We start from the raw sequence: 14,020 nt of genomic DNA, 5'->3' as shown, positions 1-14,020 counted from the left end.
GAACCATGCTATAAAGCTCAGAGGCTAGGGCACTTCGCGTAACTCTCTTTGACTTGGTTGAAGAGTACGTGATGATGTTGCCTTTAACGAGCATTTCGCCATTGTTGGTCTCTTCTTCTGTACCGATGACGATAATGTATCCCAGCTGGGAACTCAGATCTTCGTTGTTGGCAAAAGAGCCATCAACAAACACAAAAAGCTTTGCTTTATCGAGGTCAAATGGTATACATTTTAGGCCTCTACCTGGGTTATCAATCTGCCACTGGATGCGGCGTCCTAGACGTTTAAAGTCATCGCTAGATGGTTCCTTTTGTTGGGCAGCAACTGAAAGGTCAAAGGCTGCCTCTGGTTGGCAGATACTGGCGAGATATGCGCCGCGGGCTCGTTGCTCAATATATTCCTGATTGGTTGTTGGAATCTGAAGCTTTAAAGCCTGTTCTTTCTGGGTCATCATGATGCTTCCATCGGCGTTAAGAGAGATTCGGCAGCCATTGAAAGTGAGTGGCTTTTCCACCTTGAGGACTTCCTTTGGCTTTGCTGCAAAAGCTGCCTTCTGGAGCTCTTCCTCTTCAAGATTAGAGAACTGTTTGTCACTAAGTCCAAGTGTGTCATCGGTTTGCATCCCAATGATACCAAACTTGTCGCATTCTGAGATCAGCAGGCATGGGTCGTAAGTCGAGGTCGCCATCTTTAGCTTTTCTCGATGGTGGGTGGAATAAGTCGCCCACCAGTGGGTGCCGGCTTCTGGTATTCCGTATAACGGTTTAACTACTACCATGATGGTGCCTTCTGGGTATCTACCGCGGAGTTGCTCAGGAATCTTTGCGATAATGTCCTTTGGAGAGGTGTTTGAGATTGCACATAGGCTTGGGTAATATCCCTTATCCAGAGGATAATTCCTCGTTGGAAGAGAGAGGGCGCGAGTGCAATCATAAGCCGTTGGCTGGCTCGTTGTATTGTTGGTGATTGCGTCAAAATGAAGGCTTTACCCTCGTCATTATATCCCCGAATGACGAGTGGTTCAAGGCACAGACATTGGATACGCGATAGCCTCGACTTTAAAGCTCATCACAAAACAACTGGGAATTCCAGACATCCCCACGATCCTTCTCACGGACTCGTATTCCCTATATGAGTGCCTTGTTAAGCTCGGCACAACCAAAGAGAAGAGGCTCATGATAGATATCATGGCTCTCCGACAGTCATACGAGCGCCGCGAAGTCCATGAAGTCAGATGGATCAACGGAGGAGATAACCCGGCAGACGCGATGACGAAAGCATCGCCAAATCACGCGTTGAGAACCCTTATCGACAAGAATAAGATCGCGATACGAGTGGAAGGCTGGGTAGAGAGGAAGAAGGACGAAAAGTGAGGGAATTACCGTGGCCAAATTGTTAGGATATAGCCACCACGGTACAAGGTAAGAATACAAGAAAACTTGGCTTCAGAACAGAGGAATTTGCCTCTAGTGTGTACGCCTTCAACAGGTGTCTTGTTTTATTTTGTTTTCGAATGAATTGAGGCCTCAAAGAGAGAAGCTGCCAGTGTTGCTTCCACCGCCGTCTTTGGCGGCGGAGCCAGTAGCCTGCGAATGGCTTCAAACAGTGGCTGAAACAGACCTCACGTGAGCAGGCTTCAACACCAACACAGGCGTACGTTATCTATAGCTAGATGAATTCAACAAGCATCAATCAACCAGTTACGAGTACCCCAAACCGCGTGATAATTATCACCCGAATAGAAGCCTTGCGCTTCCAACATATTGAGAATATTGATTTTCTCAATATTGACACCTCAATACAGGAGTGTTCCATATTGAAGTATATTGAGGATATTGAGGATATTAAAGATATTGTATAGGGTACTTTTTCATCTGAGCTGCGTTGCTGTGACCGCTTGAAGGGGAATCATGTGACGCCGTGTTTAATGAATGCCTCACTATGAAATTGTCACAAAATAACTCAATTGGAATCTTGATTAAAAATTTTTCTCCGTCTCGTCGTGATCAATCGCTTCTATCAAGGCAGCATTTAACCCCAGCCTATGACAGCGAAGATGAGCGATGCCAGTGTAAGCATGGGTGACTCCACATGCCAGATGTCTGAGCCCGATTCCAGTCAGCTTCCGGACATTTCTTGCACCGGCAGCCCCGAGTCCGAAGCGACTTTTGCCAGTACCCCTTCCGGCCGCGGATCTAAGAAACGTACCCAAACGGCGACAGAGACTTGGGCTCATGCAAAGAAGTTGAAGCTGGATGAACAAGTTAGGCGTAACCGAGCTGGCAACAAGATATGGGTTTGCGGCAAATGCCCATGGGAGTCCGCGTCCCTGACCTCTGCCCGAAATCATCTCAATCCACGGCATGGTGTTAGGATTAAAGCGCAGCAGCGGCAGGTTGTAAGGAAAGGACAGGCCAAGCTTGAGCAGATCTTTCAACGCCAAGGACAAAGGAGCCAAGCAGCAGCTAATGAACGGGACAGAGGCATGCTGAGCAAGGCCATTAACCAGACAGCATTCGACGAGTCACTACTTCAGCTTATTATCAATAACAACCTGCCGCACAAGGCAGTGGAGTACCCGGAACTGTACTCTTTGATCATGAGCGTCAACTACATGGCAGCAGATGTCTACCTCAAATCTCGAGCCGCAATACCGAGAAAAATTGAACATGCTTTCCTCCAAGGAAAAGACGAGATCAAACAGCATCTTCAAAGGGCACTTTCCGAGATACATCTCTCATGCGATGTCTGGACGACCGAGCATAAGAAGAAGGCCTTTTTGGCCCTTGTTGCGCACTTTGTTGATGCCGGAGGCAAGAGCCGCAAGGCACTGTTAGGCCTGCCGCGCCTGCGAGGCAGCCACGGCGGCCAGCACCAAACCGAGCATGTCAATAGGATAATTGATTGGTATGGAATTGCACATAAGCTCGGCTATTACATTGGTGATAACCACGGATCGAATGACAATTGTTGTCCGGAATTGAGTCTCATCAGGTGCAGTTCGGCAGTTGCATGATTGGCAGGCCAGAAAGCAAGGGGTGACAAGACCTGACTCTTGGATGTTAATCTCTATGCCATGGAAATGGCGAGCCTCGCGAACGGGACGCTACCATACGCAGAGGGAGGTGCCAGAAATCCTCAGGCCACTTTGCAAGTATTTAAAGCTCGAAACGGCCTTATATACTCATCCCGACAAATGCCTTATTCTTTTAGGTTTTGAATGTGGCATGCACTCATCCTTGGCTATCATCATGACAGATTATGTTTCGCTTCGTAACCAGTACTTTTGGGCTCCGGATGCGCAAATCAGGGTGAAAGATTCCGGCACCACATGGCCGTGCACCAGCCCGCAGAATTCTACACCAGTGGATAGAATTGAAGAACCCTCTCGAAACTGGCCATCACAAACGAGCAGCCGTGTGCCCATGACTATGGACGAAATTATATCAATATCTTCCGATGAGGGAACTGACGTGGAGAAGAACGGCAGTGAAGACAGGTCACAGAACAGCCATATGTGTAGGTCGCAGCAGTCAACCTCCGCGACCACCTTGTCCAGGGAAAGCATGGAGTCTCTCTGTCAGAAAGGCCCCAACCTGTCGGCTTGTGGCGAATGGGTCAGGGCTGGGGACGTTGACGAAGCGCCAACTAATGCCGACCGGCCAAAGGAGATAACGCGTTAGGACAGCGCACACGCATCGTCTGCTCGTCAGACTAGATCCACGAGTTGTTCGTTTGTATCGTCTGCTGCATCTCGATTTTCGCGTCGTACGACACCGAGCGAAGATTTGTTATCGGACCGCTGCAGCGTTGTATCGTGTCCCGTTGATCCTGCTCTCAACAGCCATTCGGCTGACGATGTCCCGGTTGACTACCCACCCGTACTTTCACGTACCTCTGTGGAGGTGCGTAGGCTGGGCCCTGTCAAGGCAAAGCACCACGCTGGAATATCTCGGAGATAACGATGTCGGCAACGAAACGCCACCCAAGAAGCGTACGAGAGCTAGCGAAGAGTTGGCATACGGTCGCAACGAAGATTTCAACGACATGGATGACAGCCACTATTCTACGTCCACCTACAGCCAGGACCCTTCCGCGGTATACGATGAAACACTTTTGAGAGACCGTGATGAACGGGGTCACCCAGATTGTCGGCCGGAGTCAAAGCTCCAAAGGACCACAGAATTGCCGGGAGGCGGCCCCTACAACGAGAACATGAACATTCGCAATTCGTCTATTGAGAACGCCATTTTGGTCGAACATCAGGCGTTCACAGCAAGCCGAACCACACCCGGCTCACCAGTTCCGGGCCCGCAAGCCAGGACGCCTGTGGCACGGACGTTGCTGAGTTTGGAGAATGACCATTGCACAATGTCCTGCTGAAGCGAGTCACAATGAATGGTGCGGCGACGTTTCAGATACAATTTGATTGGGACCTTTGTGTCAAACACCGGAAGTCTGGTCAGATGGCGACGAGAAGGCAGAACACGGGCGGAGCCTCAGGTCGCGCTAGAGGCAAATGGCATATCTCCACTACAAGGCAGAAATTTACGCCAGAAGAGGACGATTTCATCGTATCGTTGAAAGAGGAGCAGCAGCTCTCGTGGACTCAAATCAAGAAGCAACATGCACGACAGAGCAGCCGGTTCCCCACGCGATCGAAGGAGTCACTCCAGGTACGATACTGTACAAAACTGAAGAATCGGGAGGTTTTGTGACTCTGTGCTGAGTGCGGAACAAGGGTTAGATAATTGGCAATGCAATAAACTCTCATCCAATTGTGAGAGATCCATCTGCGCTCTAAATGCGACCGCTCTATCATGACCTTGGTCTTGGGGATGAATGCCGTGAATCGCCCTTGCACAATCGCCGTCGCTCACAAACTAGCTGAACAGTAACTAGCCGCGTGCTTGTGGAATGTCGGGCTGACTGACTGCGTATCCAGTGCGCAATGGCTGAATTCGCGGCGATATTACCCAGAAGAGCATAAATTAGCAAACCGAGAGGCGTGAAGGCGAGAACGACGACAGTCCGGGTTGGGGGCTTTGCTGGAAAATGCCCAAGCCTCACATCAGATCCCAACCTAATACTATGCCAATTAGCTCGACAAGAGAATGATCTTCTCGAGCTCCCAAGAGAAACTAAAACCCTGGAAGCGGTGATGAGCAAGCGGCAGGCTCTCAGGACGGAGACCAAGGAGGTATTCTCGTCTTAGCATTAAATGAAAATGATTTCGCATCTGCTGCATCCGTTAGTTTCCAGAAAGCCAGGTAGGGTGTACTGTAGTGCATGGTAGACCTTCTGCGGTTTGCTACCCCAGGCCCTCCGTGGGGATGGCAGGCCCCTGATAACTCGCCGTCCTCGGGCCATAGTCGCTGGGTATTGTTCAGCAAAGCCTCGAAACCCTCTCGTCGAAGCCAAGTCTACAAACCCGTCTGGTCCTCAGGGCTTGGGATTAATCCCTCTTGGCCCTTATGCTCGCCTGCACACGCCAGCGCTGGCCATAAACATGAGTGCTTACGCCACAACTACTCTGTGAGCCACTGCCGTCTAAGATCTGGCGCGTTCGAGCGTATGCCTACGAGGTTCCTCGTCAGCATGGATCGTCTCACGACATCTTCGTAGTAAGACGTTTCGCGTGAGTCTGTCATGAAACTATGCAACAGATCACAAGCAGCTTGGGCTCTTACGCTAACCTGTGCAGGCCACGAGCTGTCATAAGCAGCAGTGCACACGAAGGAAGGCGCTGAAGAGCTTCTTCTTTCATAAATCAGCAAGAGCTGTCACAGTGTGTGTTCCAACATTGAAGTAACCATGCGCCCCAAATTGGCCTGCTAAGTTGCAATCTGATTAAGTTCTTACTAAATCAAGGACTTGATAATGAATGGAATAAGTGCTTCAGCTGCCAGGTGCAGTCTGCGCCCTGTATTGAGAATCCGGTCGGAGAGAGGACAGGAAGCGCATCAGCAACAATATCAGAGACAAGAGTAAGAATTGATGCGAAGGCAAATCGTTTGGCATACAGGCGGTTGGCGGCTCTGGTGTGCATGCAAGCCCAGTGTGTCCAACAACCAAGTAACTTGACTTGGTTGGTTGTGATTGCTCGATACTTGTCAACCAAGTAAAGCAGGGACTTCCCGTCAACCAAGCAAACCAGCATGCTTCCCTTACTCGGCTCCACTTGACTTACTGGACAAAATTGCCAAATAGAGCATAGCGCATGAATTGGAAGTGTCTACACGCTCTGATTGGCTGCGAGGTCCCCAGGGCCACTTGGGTGCTCTCAAATTTCTTGCCCAATTCCTCAGCATTTTTACCTTGCATACGAAGAATTGCGCCAGGCCTGAAGGCATGTCAACACCTCCATTCTTTCGGCCGTATGGAATGGTCGAAAGGTCCACTCCACCTACAACTCCCTCCGAATCACTCGCTCCTACGTCCAGCACGACCAGCTCTGTGTCAACCCCGACCAAGACCCCTGATGACGAAGCAGCTACACCATCCATTTGCGACGAAAGACGGCTACCAAAGAGCTCTCAATGTGCTTTCCCTATTAACTGGGGCAGCATTCGCTATGACGGGAAGCCATTGCCATCAATTCGATACCGCCAGCCTCATAAACGCACCCTCAATTCTAAGGTCCAGCCATCAGCAATCTACAAACATGGTGCTCAGCTGACAACTGATGGGGATAATAAATACTGGCTGTGCAAATATTGCCATGTGCGCGGCCACCACCACACTGCGCTGTTTTCCAGTGAAAGCACTACTAGCATCATATACCATCTGAAGAATCAGCATAAGTCGGAAGAGTTCGGGTATCCGACAGCAGTGTCAAATCCCTTCAACTTGGCGAAGGGTGCTACTAAACTCACATCATGGAGGAAGACGATCGGTATTCAACGACTTGCAATTCAAGGACCACTTCACCGACTGGGTGATCGACCTCGACCTCACATTCCATCAGGCAACACATCAACGCACTCATGAGATCTTTGCAAACTATATGGAAGACATTGGCAAGATTCTACCGAAGAGCCCATCCACACTCGGTAGCTGGATCGGGGAGAAATGGGTGGGCGATACGGGGAGGCGTGTTTGGCTAAAGGAAAAGCTACAAGCTGCCTTAAGCAAAATCCACATATCCACGGACGCCCGGACATCCGAAGAAGGAACAAACTATTTAGCAATTGTTGCGCACTTCTTGGATGTAAATTATAAACTGCAAACAGCACTTCTGGACCTTCCACCTCTGAAAGGGCCTCACTCCGGCGAGAACATTGCGAGGGCACTGTCGGCAGTCATCGACTTTTACGGCATCTCTACTGTCCTAGGTTTCTATATGATGGATAACGCTAGCAGTAATGACACATGCATTCAGGAGCTGGCAAAGAAATACCCGGCAATCAAGCCGCAGAGTCGCCTTCGATGCGTTGGTCACATGTTGAATATCATCGTCAAGGCCCTCCTCTTTGGGCAAGGTGTGAGCAAGCTGGAACGGCAGCTGCGTGGCGCATCTGATGAGGGGCGTTTTGAGATATGGAGAAAGCAGAGCTTTGTTGGCAAGCTCCACAACTTCTGTGTGTGGATTAACAGGAGTGATCAGCGACGAGAGCTGTTGAAACAGTATGTGTTGACAGCGTACGAAGAAGGCAGCATCGAAACCCTCTATACTAGAGTGCTAGTTGATGGTGGTATCCGCTGGAACTCTGCGTATGCGATGATTGAAAGAGCCCTCAAACTTCGCCACGCCATCGATCTTTTCTTCCTCAACTATAACCATAACGTAAGTGCATAGTGGGCTGGACAGCATAGTGAGCTGGACACTCCACTGCCAAAATAGGACTCTTCATCTTCAACTTTACATTTCTCTCCCAATAATCATGGAAAATGTCGATAAAGAAAGACAAATGATTTTAGCCTGCCAGGCTATCCAAAATACCCCAAGACTAAGCATTCGAGCGGCTGCCAAAATCTATATGGTACCTCATAGTACACTCAGCGCTCGAGTTAAGGGAATCGCCGCACGACGCGATACTATGCCGCCTTGTCGGAAACTTACAAATCTAGAGGAATCAACAATTGTTGAATATATTCTTGACCTAGATTCGCGATCATTTCCTCCCCGGCTTAGTGGTGTGCAAGATATGGCGAATCGACTGCTCGCGGATCGCGACGCGCCTCCCGTGGGACCACGATGGGCTTCAAACTTTGTCAAGCGCCACAAAGAGCTTACTACGCGTTTTACGCGTAGATATGACTATAAGAGAGCCTTGTGCGAAGATCCAATACTAATTCGGCCCTGGTTTGAGCTCGTGCGCGACACAGTCGCGAAATACGGCATCCTAGAGGAGGATTTCCACAATTTTGACGAGACTGGCTTTATGATGGGCATGATCTCAACCACCATGGTTGTTACAAGCTCAGATAGACATGCCAACCCAACCTTGGCTCAACCAGGTGATAGAGAATGGGTTTCGGTAATCCAATCTATTAATTCTCGAGGTGAGGCTATCCCGCCATTTATCATCGTTGCGGGGCAATATCATCTTGCGAACTGGTATGAAGATAGCGCGCTACCGAAGGATTGGGTTATCTCTATAACTCAGAATGGCTGGACTACAAATGAGAAAGCCGTAGAATGGATTAAGCACTTCGAAAAGCACACTAAGCCGCGAAGTCAAGGTGCATATCGTCTTCTAATCATGGATGGGCATGAAAGCCACCACTCCACGGAATTCGAGCTATTCTGCAAGGACCATAAGATTATCACGCTCTGTATGCCGTCTCATTCATCCCATATACTTCAGCCATTAGATGTTGGCTGTTTTGGGCCATTGTGAAGAAGGCTTATGGTAAAGAAATTGAAGGGTTAATGAGAGGGCGGATTACGCACATTACGAAGGCGGACTTCCTACCCGCATTTTGCGCTGCATTTAAAGCTGCAATGACGGAAAAGAATATCCAGGGAGCTTTTCGGGGTACAGGGCTTATTCCATTTGACCCAAAAAGTGTCTTGTCGCGGCTAGATATAAGGCTACGGACGCCATCGCCTGTTGAAGAGGCTATTGAGCTACCACAACCGTGGGTTCCAAAGACCCCAAATAACCCAACGGAGGCGACTTCGCAGACTGATTATATTAAAAGACGAATAAGCCGCCACCAAGGAAGTTCTCCAACATCAATTTTAGTTGCTATGGATCAATTTGCGAAGGGAACATGCGGACTTATGCACAAGATAGCCCTATTAAAGGCTGAGGTCAACCAACTTCAAGAGGCCAATGCAATACTAAGCAAGCGGCGTAGAGCTAGAAAAACGCGTCTACGTAAAGGAGGTAGCATGACTATTGCCGAGGGACAAGCTCTTCAGGACCAGAATGACGTAGATGAGCAGATAAAGCAAGAAGATCGCCAGACAAGAGGTCGCAAGCCGCGGGATGAGAGGAAGGGTCGGCGATGTTGTGTGTGCGGCAAGCCGGGCCATAATGCACGAACCTGTAGGATTGATGTGGAAACATCTAATGAAGAGGATACAAGTGAAGATTAATTGATTTCCTATGTTGTGGTTGTTTTTTTGTTAAATTTCTGCGAGAAGGTGGTGCAGGGTGTCCAGCTCACTATGCTGTCCAGCTCACTATGCACTTACGTTATAAACTAACAACAACCCCACAATCTCATTACTAAATTATCCAAAAAGTTGATATCTAACGAAAATGCACCAGAAAATGCTGTAATTCTAATTAACAGCTATGAATCCTTCATGATCGCTTGCAATTTCGCTGTGGCCACCTGGGTTTCCAAAATGGGACCATCATTCCTTGCTCAACTTCAACAACCATATAAGGTCATGTCGGAAGGAACATGTATATTGGACTCGTCCTTTGTTTCTATTCTATGATATTATTTAGCTTGTTTTGTGCCTGCGACGCTACAGGCGCCTATACTATAAGCGGAGAGGCGACGATTGTTTCGTCTTGAACGGTCCTACACTTCTCGGAGGTGTCAGAAGCCACCCGTCATTTGCGCATCATTTCCTGTACCATTTCCTGATTATGGATTTATAGTTCTTATTATGTCTACTAATATGTCTTCCATTTCTAATACTTGGTCTCCGTTATCCGCCGCATTCTCTCCGTTTTCGCCTCCACTCGCCTCCTCCTCTCAACAGCAAGAACTTTTTGCATTCGCAACGTCTTTTTGTCTTCTAACACTCTATATTTCATTCTGGAGCGCTGTCAAACGCAAGGTCCTCCATCCTAATCAGGCCGGAGCACTCCCCAAAAGAAGCGCCACAGACATAGTCACCGCACTTGTGTATGATGTCGAACGTGCCCTAGGTAAGGGTAAGGTCGCCACCCTCGTCAAAATGGATGTCAAGGAGCTTTTGATGCCATTCTACCTAACAGGCTAGTACTGCGACTACGACAACAAGGATGGCCGGATTTCCTGATACGGTGGATAGTTCTTTTGTACAGTTATGATTGCTCCGAAGATAACTCTCATTCAATGCAATTGGCACTTTTGGCGCCGTCAGACTCGATCTCATATGATCTCAAAGTTATCTGACACAGGTTCATAATTCTGTCGTCTTGGCTTGTTGCTGATTCTGGTGGCTTGGCCGTTGAGGCCCACTTTGACGCACCTAGGCAGTGTCAGTTTGTGGCTGAGTTTTGGTTGGTAGTCAGCGACTTCATTCCCTTAAAAACCTGAACCCGCCTACCTGATCACTGAGGATTCAATCCATGAATACATCGGTATTGTGAGCTGCTCGATTGGAGTTGGTCGACCACGCGCCAGAACCCAAAAATGTCTGGCCAAATCAAGACACGACTCAACCACGATGCATATAACGTCGCTCTTATATGTCCCCTTGAGGTTGAATTGAGTGCTGCACGGTACATGTTAGATGAAGAGCACGATAGACTTCCAAACCGCGACAAGCATGACACGAACTCTTATATTCTTGGTCGACTGAGTGGGCATAACGTTGTGATCGCATCTCTGCAATAAGGTTCTCAAGGAACCGGCTCTGCAACCACAGTTGCCACGCACTTGTCCCGGACATTCCCGAAGATTCAGCTACGTCTCCTAGTGGGAATTGGAGGTGGTGTGCCGAATGAGAAAAATGACATTCGACTTGGCGATGTTGTCGTCAGCGCCCCGCGGGGAACATTGGGCGGCGTCGTTGAGTACGACTTGGGGAAGCAAACTCCTCTCGGATTCGAGAGGAAGGGATTTCTCTGCCCACCGCCAACTGAGTGGAGGGGCGTGATAACAACTATTAAATCCAATCATAGAACGAATTCGAACAGAATCAGCGAATTTCTCTCGGACATGTTCCAGAAATTCCCTCGGCTGGTAGAATATTGGCGCCCCCAGCCAGACATGGACATCTTGTTCCAACCGGACTACCTGCACGATCGACAGGAGACAACGTGCGCCAATTGTGATAAAAGCAGAGTTGTCAACCGGCCGGAACGACAGGCGGACGAGCCAGTCATATTCTACGGCTTGATAGCATCAGGAAACCGCGTAATGAAGGATGCCATGGAACGAGACAATCAGCAGAGACTCCGGTGGCGCTCTATGTTTCGAGATGGAAGCTGCGGGTCTGATGAATGATTTCCAGTGTATTGTCATTCGAGGCATAGCGGACTATTCCGACTCGCACAAAAATGATGTCTGGCATCCGTATGCGGCAGCGACAGCGGCAGCATTGGCGAAAGAGATCCTTTCCTATATGGATGCAGTTGGTGCGTGAACGTCATAAGCATACAATAAAGCTGTAGTGGCTTTGCGAGAAGGCCTATTGACATTGCCATTGTTAGAACAAGAGACAAATGAGCAGTTCTTTGAAATCGCCCGGCCAGCCAGTCATTTCACCGCCCAGCCGCGAATGGATCGTATCCGAAACCTCAATCCAAATATACCCGATGAACGGCAGAGGCTATATAAGTTGTTTCTCGAGTCCCTAGCACCAGGTAATCCAACTCAAGATGACACTTACGCCGCTGCAGCGAGGCATTTTAGTGAACACATGCTTTGGAGGTTCACACCAAGCGGCTCATGGAGACTCTGGATGCAAAAGTACATTCAAGGAGGATACCCCATAAATATTCGTGATTATGACGGCAAGGCACCTCTTCACCATGCCGTAGAAACACAGTATGAGCGGCGGGAAAAGGTACAAAGCCTGGTTCTGGCTGGAGCGGACTACGCCATGAAAGACTACATGGGACAGACGCCGGTTGATGCGGCAAGCCTAACTGACCAGTCTATATTTGCCTACTTATTGAGCGTCTGGCGAGACTCTGTTGTCTAAAATAGCTATTAATATGGTATAGTCTCTAGAAAGGGCTTAGCAAGCTATCGAACGTCCGTGGCCAGCCCTGTTGAATCATACGCAGCTTGAGCCTGATATTAAGCGGGGTGTCGAAGGCACCCTTTACGTCGAGAGTGAGCATCGTTGCCTCGCGATATTTCCTCGAATAACATCATTATTACGAAGCCCGAGACGGCTGATGACTTCAAGGGCGTGCTCATCGACCTTGACCAGGCGAAAGTGAGAGACAGTGGTCCAAGCGAGGCGCGACACCAGACCGGTACAATGCAGTTCATGGTGATCGAGGTGCTCCGCAAGGCCGATCACACCTACCGCCACGATCTGGAGTCGGTTCTTCTACGTGCTACTTTGGATGTGACACAATAGTAGATATTACTAAGTCTTGGTCATACAGAAGTGAACTGAATGGACATTCCTAGCATGCAACCTATATTCCTTGCACCGTCCCGGCAACAAGCGATAAAATTCAGCGTCCGACTCCCTTGAATGGACATCGCGTTAGGGTTGGTGCCGTGGCGGGGTCGTTGAGCGCTCGCCACACTCCCCTTCTGTCTGCTGGCCACGGATGGGGCCGAATTCCTTCGTACTTAGGGCAGCGGAGGATGAGGTGAAATTGGTCTTCCTCCTCGGTGCTGCAGCTGCAGAGAGGCGAGTCCGTCTCGGGCACACGCCGGGTGTATAGGAATTTGTTCAGTCCAATCCGTCCTGTACGGAGTCGTACAAGTGTGGAGGACGCGTGCTTGCGTAGGCCTCTATGTAGCCGAGTTGCCTGTCGTACGTCTCCAGGCCCGGTGATGTCCGTCGGGGGCGGTCTGTTCTTAAGCACCCAGATGCAATTAGGAGCAAGGCCTCGCAGCCACATACCACCAGCAGGGCCATTACGACAAAGCTGAATCTATGAATAGTGAAGCACTGGAACTTCGGCGGGAAGTGCTTGGAGAGAAGCACTTTGATACAATTAGCAGCATGGCGGACCTTGCAGTCACGTATGACTCAGGACTGGCATGCCTATCTGTATTTTCGATACTTCCTGTCTAGACGATGACTCCATTGAAAGGTACAATGAAGGCAAAATTATAGCAGCCTCTGGAGGTGACATGACAGTGTCAAGGACAATGCATCAAGCAATCGTCTTTAACGACTATCTGATCAGATTTGTCCTGCCGGTTTGTTCTGCGATGAGTGACCGCAAAAACCCAGGCATTGCCATATCAAGCGCCGTGTATATCGTGGATGTTTCTCACCTGACCATAAAGCTGGCGTGGAACTTAAGAATGTATGTGCAAGTCTTTAGCAAGCTTCTGTCAACCTGTTGCCCGGAAGTAATCCATCGGATATATGTATGTACACGAATACTTTACTTCTCAGCCCCACCAGCATCTTTCTATCCAAAGTCGCTAACGTCCCTGGATCAGGCTGTCAACACACCGCCTTGCTTTGGAGTGATATGGAGCTTAAGTGGATTGGTCCACGAACTGCTTCCAAGGTAGTAATTGTGCCCCCGGCTCAGGTGCTGCCAACATTAGCTTTGACCATTGACCCGGAAGATAAACCTACTCTTTACGGCGGGAAGTTCAGTGTTCGACGTGGGTTCCCACCTAAGATCGACAATGGAATTTTGCAAGCCTTAACTAGCTCCTCCTCTGGTTCAACCGACCAATTGCCAGCGGGGCCGAT

At 49.3% G+C, this 14,020-nt stretch overlaps 5 protein-coding genes across 5 annotated transcripts; 4 read left to right on the top strand and 1 right to left on the bottom strand.

Moving 5' to 3' along the window:
* Positions 1 to 2,044: 2,044 nt before the first annotated feature.
* VFPPC_18385 (zinc finger domain-containing protein) lies at positions 2,045 to 3,016 on the top strand (the record flags this gene model as incomplete). The annotated part of the gene is made up of 1 exon (XM_022430004.1): positions 2,045 to 3,016. The coding sequence occupies one exon, from the start codon at positions 2,045 to 2,047 to the stop codon at positions 3,014 to 3,016; it is 972 nt and encodes a 323-aa protein (XP_022284963.1).
* Positions 3,017 to 3,858: 842 nt separating this feature from the next.
* Positions 3,859 to 4,383, top strand: VFPPC_18384 (hypothetical protein; the record flags this gene model as incomplete). Its single annotated transcript, XM_022430003.1, has 1 exon — positions 3,859 to 4,383. One exon carries the CDS (start codon positions 3,859 to 3,861, stop codon positions 4,381 to 4,383), a length of 525 nt encoding a protein of 174 aa, XP_022284962.1.
* Positions 4,384 to 6,351: 1,968 nt separating this feature from the next.
* On the top strand, positions 6,352 to 9,547 carry VFPPC_18383 (transposase-like protein; the record flags this gene model as incomplete). Its single annotated transcript, XM_022430002.1, has 4 exons — positions 6,352 to 6,818; positions 6,889 to 7,786; positions 7,929 to 8,778; positions 8,871 to 9,547. 4 exons carry the CDS (start codon positions 6,352 to 6,354, stop codon positions 9,545 to 9,547), a joined length of 2,892 nt encoding a protein of 963 aa, XP_022284961.1.
* A 1,259-nt stretch (positions 9,548 to 10,806) lies between these two features.
* On the top strand, positions 10,807 to 12,954 carry VFPPC_17099 (PFS domain-containing protein; the record flags this gene model as incomplete). Its single annotated transcript, XM_022429061.1, has 6 exons — positions 10,807 to 10,933; positions 11,012 to 11,530; positions 11,571 to 11,755; positions 11,837 to 12,296; positions 12,462 to 12,685; positions 12,763 to 12,954. The coding sequence occupies 6 exons, from the start codon at positions 10,807 to 10,809 to the stop codon at positions 12,952 to 12,954; spliced, it is 1,707 nt and encodes a 568-aa protein (XP_022283899.1).
* A 141-nt stretch (positions 12,955 to 13,095) lies between these two features.
* VFPPC_17100 (hypothetical protein) lies at positions 13,096 to 13,311 on the bottom strand (the record flags this gene model as incomplete). Its single annotated transcript, XM_022429062.1, has 2 exons — positions 13,096 to 13,155; positions 13,234 to 13,311. 2 exons carry the CDS (start codon positions 13,309 to 13,311, stop codon positions 13,096 to 13,098), a joined length of 138 nt encoding a protein of 45 aa, XP_022283900.1.
* Between the last annotated feature and the right edge of the window lie 709 nt (positions 13,312 to 14,020).

This window comes from Pochonia chlamydosporia, assembly GCF_001653235.2.
Source record: "Pochonia chlamydosporia 170 chromosome Unknown PCv3seq00015, whole genome shotgun sequence".
Classification (NCBI taxonomy): domain Eukaryota; kingdom Fungi; phylum Ascomycota; class Sordariomycetes; order Hypocreales; family Clavicipitaceae; genus Pochonia; species Pochonia chlamydosporia.
This window is presented reverse-complemented; position numbering and strand designations above follow the sequence as displayed.